The sequence below is a fragment of the Odocoileus virginianus genome, chromosome 14 (assembly GCF_023699985.2).
Source record: "Odocoileus virginianus isolate 20LAN1187 ecotype Illinois chromosome 14, Ovbor_1.2, whole genome shotgun sequence".
Taxonomy (NCBI): domain Eukaryota; kingdom Metazoa; phylum Chordata; class Mammalia; order Artiodactyla; family Cervidae; genus Odocoileus; species Odocoileus virginianus.
Genome location: NC_069687.1, coordinates 29,828,789 through 29,846,016, shown reverse-complemented (window position 1 = coordinate 29,846,016; position 17,228 = coordinate 29,828,789). Strand labels below are relative to the sequence as shown.

General features: G+C 41.6%; 1 protein-coding gene across 1 annotated transcript; it reads left to right on the top strand.

The window, feature by feature from the left end:
* Positions 1-2,597: 2,597 nt before the first annotated feature.
* AMACR (alpha-methylacyl-CoA racemase) lies at positions 2,598-16,332 on the top strand. The gene is made up of 5 exons (XM_020871295.2): positions 2,598-2,923; positions 5,411-5,554; positions 7,355-7,515; positions 10,885-11,071; positions 15,517-16,332. Exons 1-5 carry the CDS (start codon positions 2,677-2,679, stop codon positions 15,924-15,926), a joined length of 1,149 nt encoding a protein of 382 aa, XP_020726954.2. The 5' UTR covers positions 2,598-2,676; the 3' UTR covers positions 15,927-16,332.
* Positions 16,333-17,228: the final 896 nt, after the last annotated feature.

Below are 17,228 nucleotides of genomic sequence, written 5' to 3'. Positions count from 1 at the left end.
AATATATTAATTTGCAAGGAATTCCAGAAAAAAATAACAGACTGGGTGGTTTAAACAACAGAAATTTATTTTCTCACAGTTTTGACAACTAAAAGTCCAAGATCATGGGTCAACGGGTATGCTTTCTTTTGAAGCTTCTCTTCTTGACTTGCAGATGGCTGCCTTCTGCTGTGTCTTCACACGGTTGTCCCTTAGCCTGTGTTTTCCTAATCTTTTCTTATAAGGACACCAGTCCAGTCCTATTGGATTAGGTCCCACGCAAACGACCTGTTTCTGTCTTAATTACCTTTACAGGCCTTGTCTCCAAATAGTCACAGTACTGGGGTTAGGACTTAAATATATGAATTTTAAAGAGACACAATTCAGCTTGTAGAAGACTGATGGGCCCTAAGGCTGGATAGCTGGTATTTGTCAAATGGAGTAAAACAGAATTTTTGTTCTCACCCAGATACTCCAAGGACAAAGCTAATGGCAGAAGTTGAGCTCGGCAGAAGTAAAGATATAAGATGACCACTTTTGAGGTCAAGGAGAACTTCCCTGTCTGCACATGCACAGGAAGGCTCCTTGGAGGTCAAAAAGGGAGAGGCTGCTACCCCATAATGAGTGGACACGCACCCACAGTCCTACATGGGGAGCTATCTTAACAAAAAGTTGTGTACCCATCTTGGAGAGGTTCCTAGGACCAGTCAGGTGTGAAAAAAAGAAACAAGATAACTGTTCTATGTAATCGATTTAAATTACTTCACTACTGCAGGCCTCACAAGAGAGGAGGCCCATACCCTTTCTCTCTGGGTCTGTATCTCTGCCTGTGTGTGTGCTCAGGTGCCTCCAACTCTTTGCAGCCCCGTGAACTGTAGCCCTCCAGGCTCCTCTGTCCGTGGGATTTTTCAAAGAATACTGGGGTGGGTTGCCATTTCCTACTACAGAGGATCTTCCTGGCTCATGGATCAAACCCACATCTCTCTCGTGTCTCCTGCGTTGGCAGGCAGATCCTTTACCTTTGCATCACCTGGCTTTCCAGCTTCAGTCTTAAATAAACTGCTTCTCTGAACATTCTCCCACATGCTATGCTGTCTCTCATAATAAACTTTGTACCTGTTTTCACAGTCTTTGCCTCTTTTGAAGCATTCTCGCATTCAAATGGGGGAAAGAGTCAGGGTCGCAGCTTCTGGCCTCTAACGCCTTCATGATCTGGTGGCTAGGAATCCTGGTTTTCATCCAGACTACTCAGGTTCAATTCCTGGGCAGGGAGCTAAGATCTCTCTTCAGGACCGTTCACTGCTGTCTCTCGAGATCAGTAACAGAGAATATGTTGCCCATGCAGGAAGGGCCTGCAGTGTCAAGTGACATTTCCAGGACCTCAATTTTGTCTGAGATTATCTCTATGATCTGCATCTTTGACCTTATCAGTAAAGCTTAATGCTGGTAAGATATCTGATTCATGTGAATCTAATCATGGGTGTCAGCTTAAGCACTATCTGTACTGCTTATTTTTTAGACTGGGGGTCACTATGAAATAATAGTACCTCCATCTACGGGTGTTTGCTAGAGTATTTTTTATACATTTCTCTCTTAAGTTTCTCAAAAATAAAAATTTGTTCTCAAAACAAAGGGCTAGAGGGGACAAATAGGTGCTAATTAAACAAGGAATCCATTAGAGTGATGTGGCTCTCATGCCCTGGCATCCTCTGTAAGCAGGCTGAATCTAACCTGGTCTGAGAGTGCAGAAATCAAAGTACGAACCAAATCCAAACAGTCAGCTAGGCTATTACATATAGTCAATCAATAATTTCCTTGCCTCAACTTTTCTCTATAAAAGTCTCTCCCTAGCTCCTGGAGACTCGAAACTGCAAGGAGTGGGGCTATTTGTTCTTTTTTTTATTGTACTTTTAAAATGCACTGAAATTAAAAACTCCAAACTATAATTGTAGAAATAGCAGGTGACAAATTAAAAATACTTTTAAACTTCTCAGATTTGTCTCTGATGAGCACCACCTGCTCACATGTGCTTTTTATATTCCATGATAGGGCACACAAGCTTTTTGTGGGTAGTGAATAATCATAACTGGCACATTGCCCGCCATGTCACTAAACGAAGGGTCGATTGCAGTTATTGCCAAACGTGAGCTGGTGAGCCTAACCAGCTCAGGAAAGAAGAGTACCTTCCTTCCGACAGTCATGGGACTACAGTCACTCCCTTGGTGTGAAAGGGCGGAAACTCAGGCTGCAAAAACACAGGATACTAACCCCAGATAGCTAAAAACAACACTTTAACATTATTCCTAAATATTTATATATTTTTCATGTTTTTCAAGGCCAGAGAGGTATAAACGCGTCCATAGAGCACAGCGGCTGGGGCTGCAAGGAAAGTAAAACCATCCTGAGACATCCAGGACCAGCCATGGGCCCCACCCCCACCCCCATCCCCCCAGGTCAAGCCCTAGGGCACAATTTAGGATCCCCTAGTTTTAAAATCTAAGCCACCTCAGTCCACTTAACTGGGCAGATCCGGAGGCGGTCCGAAGACGCAGAATTTCGCAGGCTCTGCGGCTGCGCGCAGGCGCGTGGGGGCGGGGCCACGAGGGAGGGAGCGTGCGTCTGGGGCAGACGCCTGGCAGTAGAGGCGGAAGTTCTGGCAGCTGCTGCTTCTTCGGTTTGTCAGGAGACGCGGGGTACATGGCTCTTAGGGGCATCACAGTCGTTGAACTCGCCGGCCTGGCCCCGGTTCCCTTCTGCGGCATGGTCCTGGCGGACTTCGGGGCGCAGGTGGTGCGTGTGGACCGACCCGGCACCCGCAGCGACGTGAGCAGGTTGGCCCGAGGCAAGCGCTCGCTGGCGGTGGACCTGAAGCGGCCGCGGGGAGTGGCGGTGCTGCGACGCCTGTGCGCCCGGGCGGACGTGATGTTGGATCCTTTCCGTCCCGGTGAGCCCCCTGCCCCTACGCGGGGTCAGAGAGGGGACGGTCCCCGCAGAAGGGAGGTCGCCGCGCCCGACCGTTTGGGACTGCACCCCGCATAACCTTTGCCCTGTTGCCACCTGAACCCTTTCCGTCCCTACTTTCTAGACCTTGCTGTTGCATTTGATGTTGCTGATCGATCGCCCCCTGAGACGATCTTCCACTCTTGGAGTCCGAGATATGGTGTTGTCCTCACTTTTTTTATACCTCCCTCTGACTCCTTCCCAAGTTCCCCTCCTTTTTTAGTTACTCTTTTACATTTGCGTTTCTTAATTAAGTGAAGGTCATGAACCCTATGAGAAACAAACGAAAGCCATAGATTCTCTCCCTGGAAAACTGCATGTAGGTTCACAGTCAAACTGCTAAATTTTGGAGCTTGGTGTACCTGGGTAAAGCCAGGCTAACACCTGCTGCCTTAAATGCTGGTGTTCAGGTTCCAGCTTCTGCTCAATTTCCTTTACACTCTGCTTCTTGCAGCCCTTATCCATTTCTATTATTTTTACTTTTTATAGGCAGGTGATGGCCAGGTCTATAACTTGGCCCCTTCTTTTAGAGCCACAGAGTTCCGGAATAGGCAAGTTCTGCCCACTTCTATCTGACCGTCTCCTGGGCACTGCAGCTTCCACATATTCCAAACTGAGCCCCACCTCTTTCCTACTAAAATGTCCTCTCCTCTTTCTGTATCATTTCAGTCAATAGAACCAATGTCCACCCAGTTGCCTGAATGAAAAACTTGTACCTTTGTCTAGGCTCCCAAATCTTTCTTTTCCACTACCAGCTTTCAATTATCATCAGTCCTATCATTCTTCCTCCTTTCTGTGACTTCTGGATTCTTTGCACGCCTGCTGCAGCGCCCTTGATAACAGTTTTAACAGCCTTTAAAAAGCTGATGTTTGGGTCTAGCACCACTTTGACCTTTGCTCAGACACCTGCTCTTGCTCAAGTACAAATCCCGAGCTTTGGTATATGCTGGAAGTCAGTAAATGGGGAATGAATTGGCTGTGTGGGGCACCAGGCGTATTTAAATGTGTGAACACATCCGCCCTCAGATCTGAGATTACAACAATAATAATTTAGTAATTAGGATTTTATTATAATTTAATAACACACAACTTGAAATTGAAGGAGGCTCCACATGGGTAAATAATTTGTCTTAGTATTAGGGGAGAGGTGGAGCTGTGAATACAGATATAGCTGCAGGGGGTGTTGGGGTGGATTGAGGCTGATGTTTTTCTAGTTAAAGAAATAGAGTTTATTTTTAATTGAAGTATTGTTGATTTACAATGTTGTGTTAATTACTGCTGTACAACAGAGCCACTGAGTTACATATATATTCTTTTTCATATTTTCCATTTATCACAGGTTTATCACAAGATACTGAATAGAGCTTCCTATGCTATACAGTAGAACCTTATTGTTTATCCATTCTGTATATACTTGTTTGCATCTACTAATCCCAAGCTCCCAGTTCATCCCTCTCCTATCCTTCCCCCTTGGTAACCACAAGTCTAGGAATAGAATCCTTTTGTAACTTATCATAGCTTTGTGGAAACAAAGTCAGTGAGTTTTATTATCTAATTTTATATCTTTAACCCCAGGACTCCTTAGGTTCCCTGGTTTTAGCAGAATAAATACTGACTGACCCTGGAACAAACCAGGGCTAACCTGTTCTTTAGTTACAATGGTCCTCCACAGTTCCTCAGCATTCATCAACCACAGACTGTGTAATACTGTAGTATTTACTTCTGAAAAACTTCATGTAAGTGGACCCAAACAGTTCAAACTCACCTTGTTCAAGAGTCACCTGTACTCGCTGATAACTAAGAGCAGTTAAATGCTGTTGTAGCTAACCCTTCTTCCACCAGATATGTGTACTGAGCCTTTTTGTAGAGGAACTGTTGGGCGTGTTAGAGGCCTGTGGAAACAGATGAGGCATGAATCCTGCCAGAGGAGCACCTGAGCTGTTTGGGAAGATGGAGTATATGCAGGCATAAGTATAGCAGGCAGCCGTGCAGGCGTAGACATAGAAGAGGTCCTGAACGGAAAAGCAGCTTCCCAAAGTGAGTTTTTAATCAACTAAACACTCAGAGTAACTTCCAAAAGAACAGACCATTTCTAATAAATTACTTAGGAGCGAACTGGGGCAACTCTGAAGGGGCTGACTGAAGGGATGGAATGTCCACTCTGAAGATGCTTGGGTATGCCTGCAGGATGTAGGGCAGTGCTGGAGTTAAATAGCATTCTTGGGGTGGGGGGATTTGCCCCACATTCCAAAAATGGGGGCTTCACTGTCTGGGTTTTTAATTACTGGCAATATATTCGTTATAAACTCACAACAAATGTTACCAGTTTTCCTTGCAAAAAAGTGCTGTTTTATATTTGCCACAAAGGAGGGATTATACCCATCTTCAGTTCATGCTGTCTTGAAAAAAAGAACATAACTTTTCTCTTCAGGGGTGATGGAAAAACTCCAGCTCGGTCCAGAGATTCTCCAGAAGGAGAACCCGAGGCTTATCTATGCCAGATTGAGTGGATTCGGCCAGTCGGGAAGGTTCTCCAAGGTAGCCGGACATGACATCAACTTTTTGGCTTTGTCAGGTGTGTTGAAAAAAAAAATCCAAATTTCTCTTCCCTCTTTTTTTTTCCCCCAGTCAAGATCTACAGCTATACTTATTAGAAAGAATTTTTTAAAGGTGAAGTTTGGAATATTTGTTGGAATTAATAAAGAGCATGTACTTCTTTTTTTTCTTTGAGTGTGTACTTCTTTAAAAAAGATTGGTTTGTCTTGGAACAGTCACTGTCAGCCTCAGTGACTCAGATCAAAAGGAATCTGCCTGCAATGCAGGAGACGTGGGTTTGATCCCTGGGTCAGGAATATCCTTTGGAGGAGGGCATGGCCACCCACTCCAGTATTCTTGCCTGGAGAATACATGGACAGAGGAGCCTGGCAGTCTACAGCCCCTGGGGTCGCAAAGAGTTGAGCAACTAACACTTTCACTTTCCCCTGCCTTAACACAGGGAGGGGTAATACATGCACTAGTAACATTTACTGACTATGTTTGTGGAGTGAATTCTCCAGCAAGACCCTGCTAGGAAGTAAGAGACTTATTGATAGTAGAAATGGTTGCTCTGTAGTATGCAAAGATATATTAATAGTTTGATTCTGGTACCCCCTTACTTTATTGTGAATTGTTGACTGAGTCATGATTTTAGAAATTCTATGAATACTAGAAAAATCCCATGGTTTTCACCTGTGAACATATCTTGAAAGTGTTAACCACTCAGTCATGTCCAACTCTTTGTGACCCCATGGACTGTATCCCACCAGGCTTCTCTGTCCATGGACTTCTCCAGGCAAGAATACTGGAGTGGGTTGCCATTCCCTTCTCCAAGGGCTCTTCCCGACTCACAGATAGAATCTGAGTCTCCTGCATGGCAGGCAGGTTCTTTACCCCCTGAGCCACCAGGGAAGCTCTTAGAATGACCTAATTCTAGATTTCTAAGAACCATATTGCTGAGTAAAAGAAGTCTCAAATATTCTGTGTACATATTTAAAGGTTGAGGAAAAGAGTGAGTGGAGAGTTGATTTTTCACATCTATTTAAAAATGCAATTCCTTTTCTTTTTCTTGTGTTTGTTTTCTTGCATCTCTTTCTAGTAAGAATGGAAGTGCCTTATACCATTGTTAAATTATAAACTAAGTAGATAGCAACCATCCCCCCCCACACACAACTCAGTGAATAAAAACTTAGCAATAGAATTCTGAAAATGTTAGTAGGAATAAAGTTTTAAAGAAAATAAAGACATTTTAAAAAAAACCAAGGAAATTTGTTGGAAGGAAAGCCATCTTATAAATATATTGAACAAGTTTAGATTTAGAAAGGCATTAGATATTAATTTTCACTTACAACTAGTAGCTAGAGAGATTGGTTTTCCTTCTAAGATGTTCATGTATTTATTTAAAGTACACATTAAATGGGCTTCTTAGCCCATTTACCACTGGATGGCTCATTGATAAAGAATCTGCCTGCTAGTGCAGGAGACACGGGGTTTGATCCCAGGTCCGGGAAGATCCCACATGCCACGGAGCAACTAAGCCTGTGAACTGTAGGCTTATAGTTGAGCCTGTTGTTCTAGAGCCCCAGAGCCACAATGACTGAGCCCACGTGCCACAGGTACTGAAGCTTGTGTGTCCTGGAGCCTGTGCTCTGCAACAAGAGAAGCCATTGCAATGAGAAGCCCATGCACTGCAATTGAGAGTAGCCTCCACTCAATGCAGCCAGAGAAAAGCCCGAGCAGTAATGAAGATCCAGCACAGCCAAAAATAAAAAAATAAAAGTTTAAAATACACTTTAAATTTACCATTAATGGTCCTCCATATTTTTTTTTCATAGTATAGGTGTTTTATCAAGAAGTGGCAGAAGTGGTGAGAATCCATATGCCCCATTGAATCTCCTGGCTGATTTTGGTGGTGGTGGCCTCATGTGCACACTGGGCGTCGTTATGGCACTGTTTGAACGCACACGGTCTGGCAAAGGTCAGGTCATCGATGCAAGCATGGTAAGTTTTTACTGGGGGAAACGCTAAGCCTCGCGTTTGTTCCTAAGGTTGAGATATGGAGGCCTCAAATCCTCTTTCGAACAAGACAGGAGATAAATTTAGATTTGAAATTTGAATTCAAGTTACCAAAGATAGCCTTCTCTTTAAAATACCTTCATATGTTTGACATGTGTCAGAATGTCATATTTTGATCATCTGTTTGTGGAGTCAATTTTCTAAACTGTGCATGACTCACCTGATTACTACATTGTGTTTCAGCGATTTTCCCCATCTTGTGTCTTGTGCTTTGAATATGATTTTTAAGAGATTTTCATTCAAAACTGGGCTCAGGAAGTCTCCTTTAGCAGGAAGAGGAGATTCTTGATGATGCTGAAGTGAAATGGACCAGTCTAGACCTTCCTGCTGCACTGTGTAGCAGAGATTCGAATGTCAGGATGCTTCAGTGTCTTCACTCACACACGGAGCACTTGCTTCATGTTCTCCTAGGCACTTCTGTGTGATTTCTCCTAATCCCCAAAACAGCAATTTCACTTGGAATAGATTGTTTGTTTCCAGTTCTACTTGTTTATTCTTACCAACCCGTCTCCCTGCAGACCCCTCACACATGTGCACTCAGTTGTGTGACCCCCATGGACTGCAGCCCATGAGGCTTTTTTGGGCATGGACTTTCCAGGCAAGAATACTGGAAGGGTTGCCATTCCCTTCTCCTGGGATACATTGTTACTGAACCCAGTTAGACCTGTAACAGGGCTTCCCTGATGACTCAGCAGCTAAAGAATTCACCTGCAGTGCAGGAAACACAGGAGACGTGGGTTTGATCCCTGGGTCAGGAATGTCCCCTGGAGGACGAAAAGGCAACTCACTCCAGTGTTCTTGTCGGAAAAATCCCATGGACAGAGGAGCCTGGTGAGCTACAGTCCATGGGGTTGCAGAGAGTCAGACATGAGTGAGCAACTAAGCACAGACCCATAACGCTCTTAGGACATCTTTTTTTCAACAGATTCATCAGCACATTCAGAAATTTGCCTGAAAAAAAAGAAAAAAGAAATTTGCCTGAGTTCTCATAGCTAGTTGATGAGAGCCCAGTCTAGTGCCACTATATAGGTTACATTAGGACCTATCTTTGCTGGTAGGCTGGAGAGTGGATTTGATGAAGACAAGACAGAGATAAAGGCAAGTACTAAAATGGTCAATGGTAGAATAGGTATGGATTTAAGGATTCACATTTGACAGTGAAGGGAAAGGAAGGAATCAAGGATGGTTCCCTGATCTCTGACTTAGAAGACCCAGTGGATGGTGGCTCTGGTACCCTGTGGAGAACCACTGAAGGAGGAAGCTGACTTGGGGGGACATATATCTTATTCTTTTAGGCCAATAGTTTCCAAGTGACTTTAGCAGCAGAATCCATGACCTAGGCCTGCCTATGATGACCTGGAGTCATCTCTTCATCAGACTGTTCCCTTAGAAACTGTAGAGTTAGGGCTTCCCAGGGGGCGCTAGTGGTAAAGAACCCACCTGCCAATACAGGAGATGCCTGAGACTTGAGTTCAATCTCTGGGTTGCAGAGATCCTCTGGGGGAGGGCATGGCCCTACACTCCAGTATGCTTGCCTGGAGAATCCTCATGGACAAAGGAACCTGGCAGGCTATAATCCATTGGGCCACAAGGAGTCTGGATGTCAGACAGGACTGAAGCAACTTAGCATGCACGCACATGGCATGTGGGGTCTGTTTTACTGTGTTTCCTCCTGACCCAAGGGAACACTTCTAACCTGGGGGACTATGTGTTGGCATGCAGGCCATTGGCCTATGTGATGAGAATAATATAAAAAGTTGGGAAATTGAGGCTACAGTTTCCCTGTTCATGGGTTGTCATCTGTGGCAGCATACACTGCATGTGGATGAGGGGGGAAGAGAGGTGTGTGCTCGGCAGCCTCTTGATGAGATAAGGATTATAAGTGCTGTGTCTTGTCCTGTGTCCTTCTATGGCGCCAAGTAAAGGTGGAGTTAGATTAGAGCTGTTTGTATCCTGAGTGAGCCAAAATAGACCCATAACACTGTCAGGACATCTTTTTTCAATAGTCTCATCGGTACACCCAGTGTGTAAAAGAGATTAAATGTACATATATATATGTGTGTGTGTGTGTGAGATGTATCTATATGTGTGTTTGTGTGTATATGTATAAATGTGGGGACTGTAAAATCTGTGTAACCCCATTTCAAAAAACAGCACCACCAAAGGCCACTTATACAAACTCCGCTACTTGGTGACAGCAAAGTCAGATCCATGGATTCAAGTGTTCAGGAGCTTCCTCAAGCTAAAAGGGAAAACTGAGGCGTATCTAAAAATGGGCTTCCCAACAGGCACAGTGGTGAAGAATCTGCCTGCGGACGTTGGAAACAAGGGTTCGATCCCTGGGTTGGGAAGATCCCCTGTAGGAGGAAATGGCAACCCACTGCAGTCTTCTTGCCTGTTAAATTTTGTGTTCGTTTCATAGCCAGAATCTGTGAGAAATCCCATGTTCACGATTGGAATGCTTTCTCTTAATAACCTCAGAGACAAGGATGCTTTGCTGGCCTGCTTCCTGGAGTGCCAGAAGGATAGGAAAGTGTTCTTTAGTTAGTTCAGTGCACCCAGTCTCATGATAATCATACTGGAGATGTGAATCCTTTTTATTTCAGGGCTAGTGGGAAGCTGGCATTCCCAAACTAGTTTGTCTGTACTCAGAAAATCCTTATCACCTGCCACCCACATTGTTATGTTTATTCTGTAACTTTCTAGTGATAATTAAAGTTAAAATATGTTAAATATTCAAATTTGTATTTCTTGCGCTTGGTATCAAAACTAGAGTCAACTAAATATAGCTGTCATGCAATTTACCTTTAAAATGTGATCTGCTTCATGTGTTTGTGTGTATGTGTTTATAAGTATTGAGGTCAGATGATAGATTTTTAAGAAAACCTTTTTATTTTCAGCTTTTTTATCCTGACCATTTTTAACATATATGAAAGTAAAGAGAATGTATAATTAGCTTACTAATGGTGAAGTAAGCTTACTAGTGAAGCTAGCCTCAGTTAGCTTCAAAAACTGTCAACATTCTGCCAATATTATTTGAAAGGAAGAGCAGAAGTAGTTCCTTGAAGTCTTCTGAACAATATTCCCTGATCTGAATAGTGCAGGAGCTCTATCATAAACCTGTCCTAACTCACTTTCTCAAAATATCAAAGAAGTTGTATAATTAGATATAATCTTTCTGTGTTCTAAGATAAACATTTTTATACAAACATTTTTTTAAAACCCAAGTAGGAATCAGTCATAATTTTTATAGTTGAATTACCTGGATTCACATTGTATTCTGTTTCTTCAAAGGTGGAAGGAACAGCATATCTAAGTTCTTTTCTGTGGAAAACCCAAGAAACAGGATTGTGGGCACAGCCTCGTGGACAGAACATGATAGATGGTGGAGCACATTTCTACACAACCTACCGGACAGCAGACGGGGGGTTCATGGCTGTCGGAGCATTAGAGCCCCAGTTCTATGAGCTGCTGATCAAGGGTGAGTAATTTTTCTTTTTTTTTTTTTTAAAGATTTATTTATTTATTTTGGCTGTGCTGGGTCTCTGTTGCTGTGTGCAGGCTTTCCCTAGTTGTGGCAAGTGGGACCTACTCTCTAGTTGCGACGCTCCAGGCTTCTCATTGTGGTGGCTTCTCTTGTAGCTTCAGTAGTTGCAGCGCAAGGGCTCCAGAGCTCAGGCCCCTGAGTTGTGGTGCATGGGCTTACCTGCTTCTTGGCATATGGGATCTTCCCGGACCAGTGATTGAACCCGTGTCCCTTGTATTGCAAGGCAGATTCTTAACCACTGGACCACCAGGGAAACCCCAAGGGTGAGTAAGTTTTCAGGAACCTCTTTTCTGGGGATGTTTTCCAGCCTCTATTTTGGGGTCTTTTGAAGTTCATGATGTCTTTTATTATATGTATATATCCACTTTATAATTAGTTTAATGATGGTAATCATATTGTGAGGCACTTCCCCCATCTTTTAAATTGACAAGCACTTTTATAAAAAAGGTCTATAAAATATAAAATAGCTCAGGTTAAAAAGATCATAATCCTTTTTGTGGGCGTTCAGTGTTTTTGTTACATTTCATACTCAATGCTGTGCTAAGTCTCTTCAGTTGTGTCCAACTCTGTGTGACCCTGTGGACCATAGCCTGCCAGGCTCCTCTGTCCCTGGGATTCTCCAGGCAAGAATATTGGAGTGGGTTATCATGCCCTTCTCCAGGGGATCCTCCCAACCCAGGGATCGAACTCAGATCTCTTATGTCTCCTGCACTGGCAGGCAGGTTCTTTACCACTAGTGCCACCTGGGAAGCCCATACTCATAGTGTGGATATTTATCTTGCCTGTTGCATGGCCACAATCTGTTCTTCCCTAGAAATGATCTGCTGGTTCTACCAGTTTTTATTCCTTGATAGATAGATGTCCCTCCTGGTACTTAATAATGGGGTCACCAGAGCACAGAGAGACTTTGGCGAGTGAGAGTTTGTTGGGATATGTCACCATCACTTGATGCTTCTGCAGTTCACCTTTCTTGCAGATTCTTGTCTTATTGATATGTTGTCACAGGTTAGCAGGAAAATTTGGGATCCCTTTTGCCCTGACTGATAATTGGACTGAAGTTATTTTGTCCCTGTGAAATGTGAATTTAAAGTTTACTTCACAGATATTTTAGTTTCTAAGAAGTTTTAGAATATATGCTGAAGCAGTGTGACAAGCACATGCTTGCAGCACATTTATCTTCCAGCTTCAAGTTTGGAGTTTTATGTTTGATAGCTTTTGAGATGCAAAGTGCTACTCAAGAGTAGTCTGTATATAGCTGGAATGATGGTTTTTATAAGCATCAGAATGCATTCTGTGATCAACTATATTAACTTCACCAACTTAACTGTAAGTTAGAAGAACAATAGAACAGAGTGGTTTGGACAAATGCCCACATCTGTAATGATTTTTCTGAGTTAGTGTTAATTTATTATTTTAGCATACATTTTGAGATCTTTTAGACCATAGCTTCATTTAGGTCTCAGTGTCTGAGCATAAATACACAAGGTTTTTGTAAGGCTCAGAGTCCTCTATGCTATGTTCCTAATGCTTTCCAGGGCAAAGAAATCTGGAAATACTGAGACTCTTATGACATGAGATTCTTGTAGTGAAGGCAATAGATAATTTTTTTAAGTTGCTTTAAAATTTCAAAATATTATTAAGAAAGCCAGGAAATTAGTGTTGGTGAGGATGCGGAGAGATTGGAACCCCATGCATTACTGGTAAGAACGTAAAATTATACAGCCATTGTGGAAAATGATATGGTGACTCCTCAAAAAGTTAAACATAGAATTACCATATCATCCAGCAATTCCACTTCTGGTTATATGTCCAAAAGAATTGAAAGTGGGAACTTCAACAGATATTTAAACAAGGACTGGGGGAAGCAGAGAATAAGTGTTGGCGTTTAATGAGTAAAAGTGTTAGTCGCTCAGTTGTGTCCAACTCTTTGCAACCCCATGGACTGTAGCCTGCCAGGCTCCTCTGTCCATGGAATTTTTCAGGCGAGAATATTGGAGTGGGTTGCCATTCCCTTCGCCAGGGGATCTTCCCAACCCAGGAATTGAATCTGTGTCTCCTGCATTGCAGGCAGATTCTTTACCATCTGAGCCACCAGGGAAGCTGGTACAGTTTCAGTTTGGAAAGATGAAAAGTTCTGGAGATGAATGGTGGTAATGGTTCCAGAATAATATGAATATACTTAATAACATAGTACTGTATTCTTAATAGTGGCTAAAATGATCAATGTTAATATTTTGTATATTTTACAATAATTTTAAAACATGAAAAAATTCAAAGAAATGTATTTTTTATGAAAAAAGTGTAAACAATACAGAATTTATAAGGTAAGAGGTAAAAATTCTCCCTTGTCCTTCCACTTTATGATAGTTTGGAATGTGGCCTTTGATGGGATGGGGAGGGAGGTAGGAGGGGGGATCGGGATGGGGAACACATGTAAATCCATGGCTGATTCATGTCAATGTATGGCAAAAACCAATATAATATTATAAAGTAATTAGCCTCCAACTAATAAAAATAAATGAAAAAAAAAAAGAAAAAAAAAGAATTTTCCCTGTACACATACAGACACAATTAAATTTTTTATAATCTATATAATATAAATATACATATTATAATTTGTATAATATATGTATTCATATTGTATAATTTTTATAATTTATATACAATTATATAAACTATATATTTGTATAATTTATAAAATATATAATCATGTAAGTTTATAATTAATACTTTTTTATTAAAAAATATAGCAAAGACATCCTTTTTTGTCAATACCGAATATCTTCAGCCTTGCCCTTTTAAATAGCAGCTGTATTGATACAGCTGGTGTGTCAGAGTCAGGGGTAAAAGTGTTTTGATTTCTAGTATTCCAGTGTACAAACCTGTGTACCTTAACAAAACGTGTGCAACCTTAAGTTTAGTGTTTGTTGGAGAACTATTGTTTCCAGTTTTAGCTGATGATTCTGATCACATTCTGATTTTAAAAAAATAGAAAACTTTATAAAAGCATGCCTGTATGTTTCCAGCAGTTAGCCGTGGTCTACTTAAGTGCTTTGGCTAACTGCTTATTTTATATGCTTCTTAATCACAGAGTTTGGGACAATCAAGAAGGAGAAAGCAAAGTGAAAGACATCCTTAGAAATATTTCTTCTTAGATTACTGTGGTAAATCTGAAACTGTGGCTTTATATCTTTCCTGGTTTTGAATGGGACAAGTGGCTACAGAGAACAATGTATTTGTACAGGTGTTTTTTCACAGCTGTTCAGAATTATGTGAGTTCTTATATCCTTATATCCCTCAAAACTCTAAGAAGAACCTATAGTATTCCTGTCTTCTTACCTTTGTAGGCACTTCTGCATCTTCAGAGCAGCTTAAAATTATTGCTCATTGTTTTTCAACATGGTAGATAAGGAAAGGATGATAAAAAATGAGAATTGCTTGATTAACTTGGCTAAACTTATGCAAAATATTATGCATAATTTACATTTAGAAACCCTCTTACACAAGAGGGAATAAAAATGACAGTTACACCAAACCCCAGCAAAGTTGCCCTTTGGGTATAATTTAATTAGCACTGGAGTTGGGGTGTATCTACAGGGGTGGGTTCCAGTAGTCAATAAAGAAAGCACAGATCAAGTCATGGACTGGAGAAGCCATCCTTCTTGTGATATTCCCTGGCAGATCTTTTCATCTTCTCTGTCACTTGTGTTGAGGGGCCCTTCAGAACTCTTTGTTCTTGAGAGAGAAAAAGGCTCTGTGTCCCCTGTTGATTGGCTGGCTGATAACTTGCTGTCATGTTTGCTGTCGGAACAATTGGCACGTGTCTTGGGGCTCCCCAGGTGACTCAGTGGTAAAGAATCTTCCTGCCAATGCAGGAGACTTGGGTTTGATCCCTGGGTCAGGAAGATCCCCTGGAGAAGAAAATGACAACCCACTCCAGTGTTCTTGCCTGGGAAATCCCATGGACAGAGGAGCCTGGTGGACTACAGGGGATCACAAAAGAGTCAGACACAGCTTAGTGACAGCACACACATGGCAGATAATAACTTCATGAGGAAGTTTCTTTTGGAAAAACTTCTCAGAGGGAAGAAGTTGATTTCTGGGAACTAGACAATTAAAAATGACTGCTTTTGAGGAAATCTAAATAATAAGATCTCTCAAAGACTTAGAAAGTCTGTCTTGAGTCCCGTTACGCTATTGTCTTCTCCAGCTTTGGCTCCAACTTCAAGTTGAGTTTGAATTTCTTCTCTTGAGTCATTTGAGAATTCTTATAAAATATCCCATTTGGGGCAAGTATGATGAGTTCAAAACTCATTTGCACTGATTATATTTACTGCACCCAAAGCATGCTGATTTAAGAAATTCTGTTTTTCTCTCAGGACTTGGGCTAAAGTCTGATGAACTTCCCAATCAGATGAGTATAAAGGATTGGCCAGAAATGAAGAAGAAATTTGCAGATATCTTTGCAAAGAAGACAAAGGCAGAGTGGTGTCAGATCTTTGATGGCACAGATGCATGTGTGACTCCTGTGCTGACTTTTGAAGAGGTTGCCCATCATGGTCACAACAAAGATCGGGGCTCGTTTATTACTGATACAGAGCAGCGTGTGAGTCCCCGCCCTGCTCCTTTGCTGTCCAACACCCCAGCTCTCCCTTCGACTAAAAGGGATCCTTTTCTAGGGGAACACACCGAAGAGATTCTTAAAGAACTTGGGTTCAGCCAGAAAGAGATCATTCAGCTTCAGTTAGATAATATTATTGAAATTCATAAACTTAGAGGTAATCTCTAAGTTCCAAGCCCCACAATGCAAATGAATTTGATTATTGCATTTACAGTATAATACAGAAAATTGTGTGCATGGAAACATGAAAAAAACATTATCACAGTGGTCCAACTATTCTAACCAGGAAACAAGACTGATTATAGAGTAATGACTAAATTCTGAAAATGGTTATCATAGTTTTTGATTTTGGAATATTTTTAGTTTGCCTGTACTAAATTGTGGCAGTTTTTCTGCCTTTCAATTTACTTGATATGTTATATTTGTCAATTTAAAATGCTCATATATTTATAAAATACTTGAAATGCATTAATATACTGCTTTTTATTAAATAAAGCTTTATTCCCCATAAAGTTTACTCCTGCTTTTAAATTTGTGAAAAGCTTTCAATAAAGTTCTTTCAGTAGCACTAAAATAGCCTTTTGTTGCTCATTGAAATAATTTGGCTCTACTGTTAACCAGAATGAATGTCCTTAGATGGAAGAGTCTGATCCTTTTAATTTGGTAAGGAAACCATTCAGCTGGTGTCTCTGAATTGAAATTTTAGAAAATGTCCTTGAGGTTTCCTTCAGATAACTGCTACCTCTCCATCTAGACCAGCTCCTGTGTATAACTGCCTGTTATTAGCATCATCCACATATATCTCTTTATCAATAAACTGTACCATCATCCATTTGAAAGTCTTACTAGACTTTCCCTCCTCTTAACTAGTCTCCAGCTTCCACTCCCAGTATGTCTCCCTCTGTACCAATAGACCCCACAACTTACCTATCACTTCCTTTGGCCGCTGTTCAAATGTCCCTTACAGAGAGTCCTTTCCTGGTCCCTGTCTAAAATAGCAACTGCCTTATCACTCTCCCCAAACCCTGTTTCATTTTTCTTCATACTGCCTATCACTGCTGACATTGTATGGATTAACCTCTGCCTCATTCCTTGTTAACTAGGGTGTGCTAAAATGGAAACTTTATGAAGGACTTTGTAGATTTCATTCATTGCTCAGTTCCCAGTTCCTAGCTCATATTGGAAATTTTGTGAATATTTATTAAAGTGATGAATCTCAATAGTGAAGTGCTATTAGTTCCACTTTCAGAACTCTCATCTCCTTCCTTCTGCCCACGTTCGATTGCTTTCATCCAGACCCTATCACTTCTTCCTTGGACTACTGTTTAACTTCCCTACCCAGCTTTACACCCCTAGTATCATTGCCTTCATTGTTTTCCCTGCCATCTTTAGTAAGATCTGGAATCTCATTTCCACACAGCACAACATCCAAAAGAAGAGAGGGTCTCAGGAGCCCTCTGCAAACCTTGT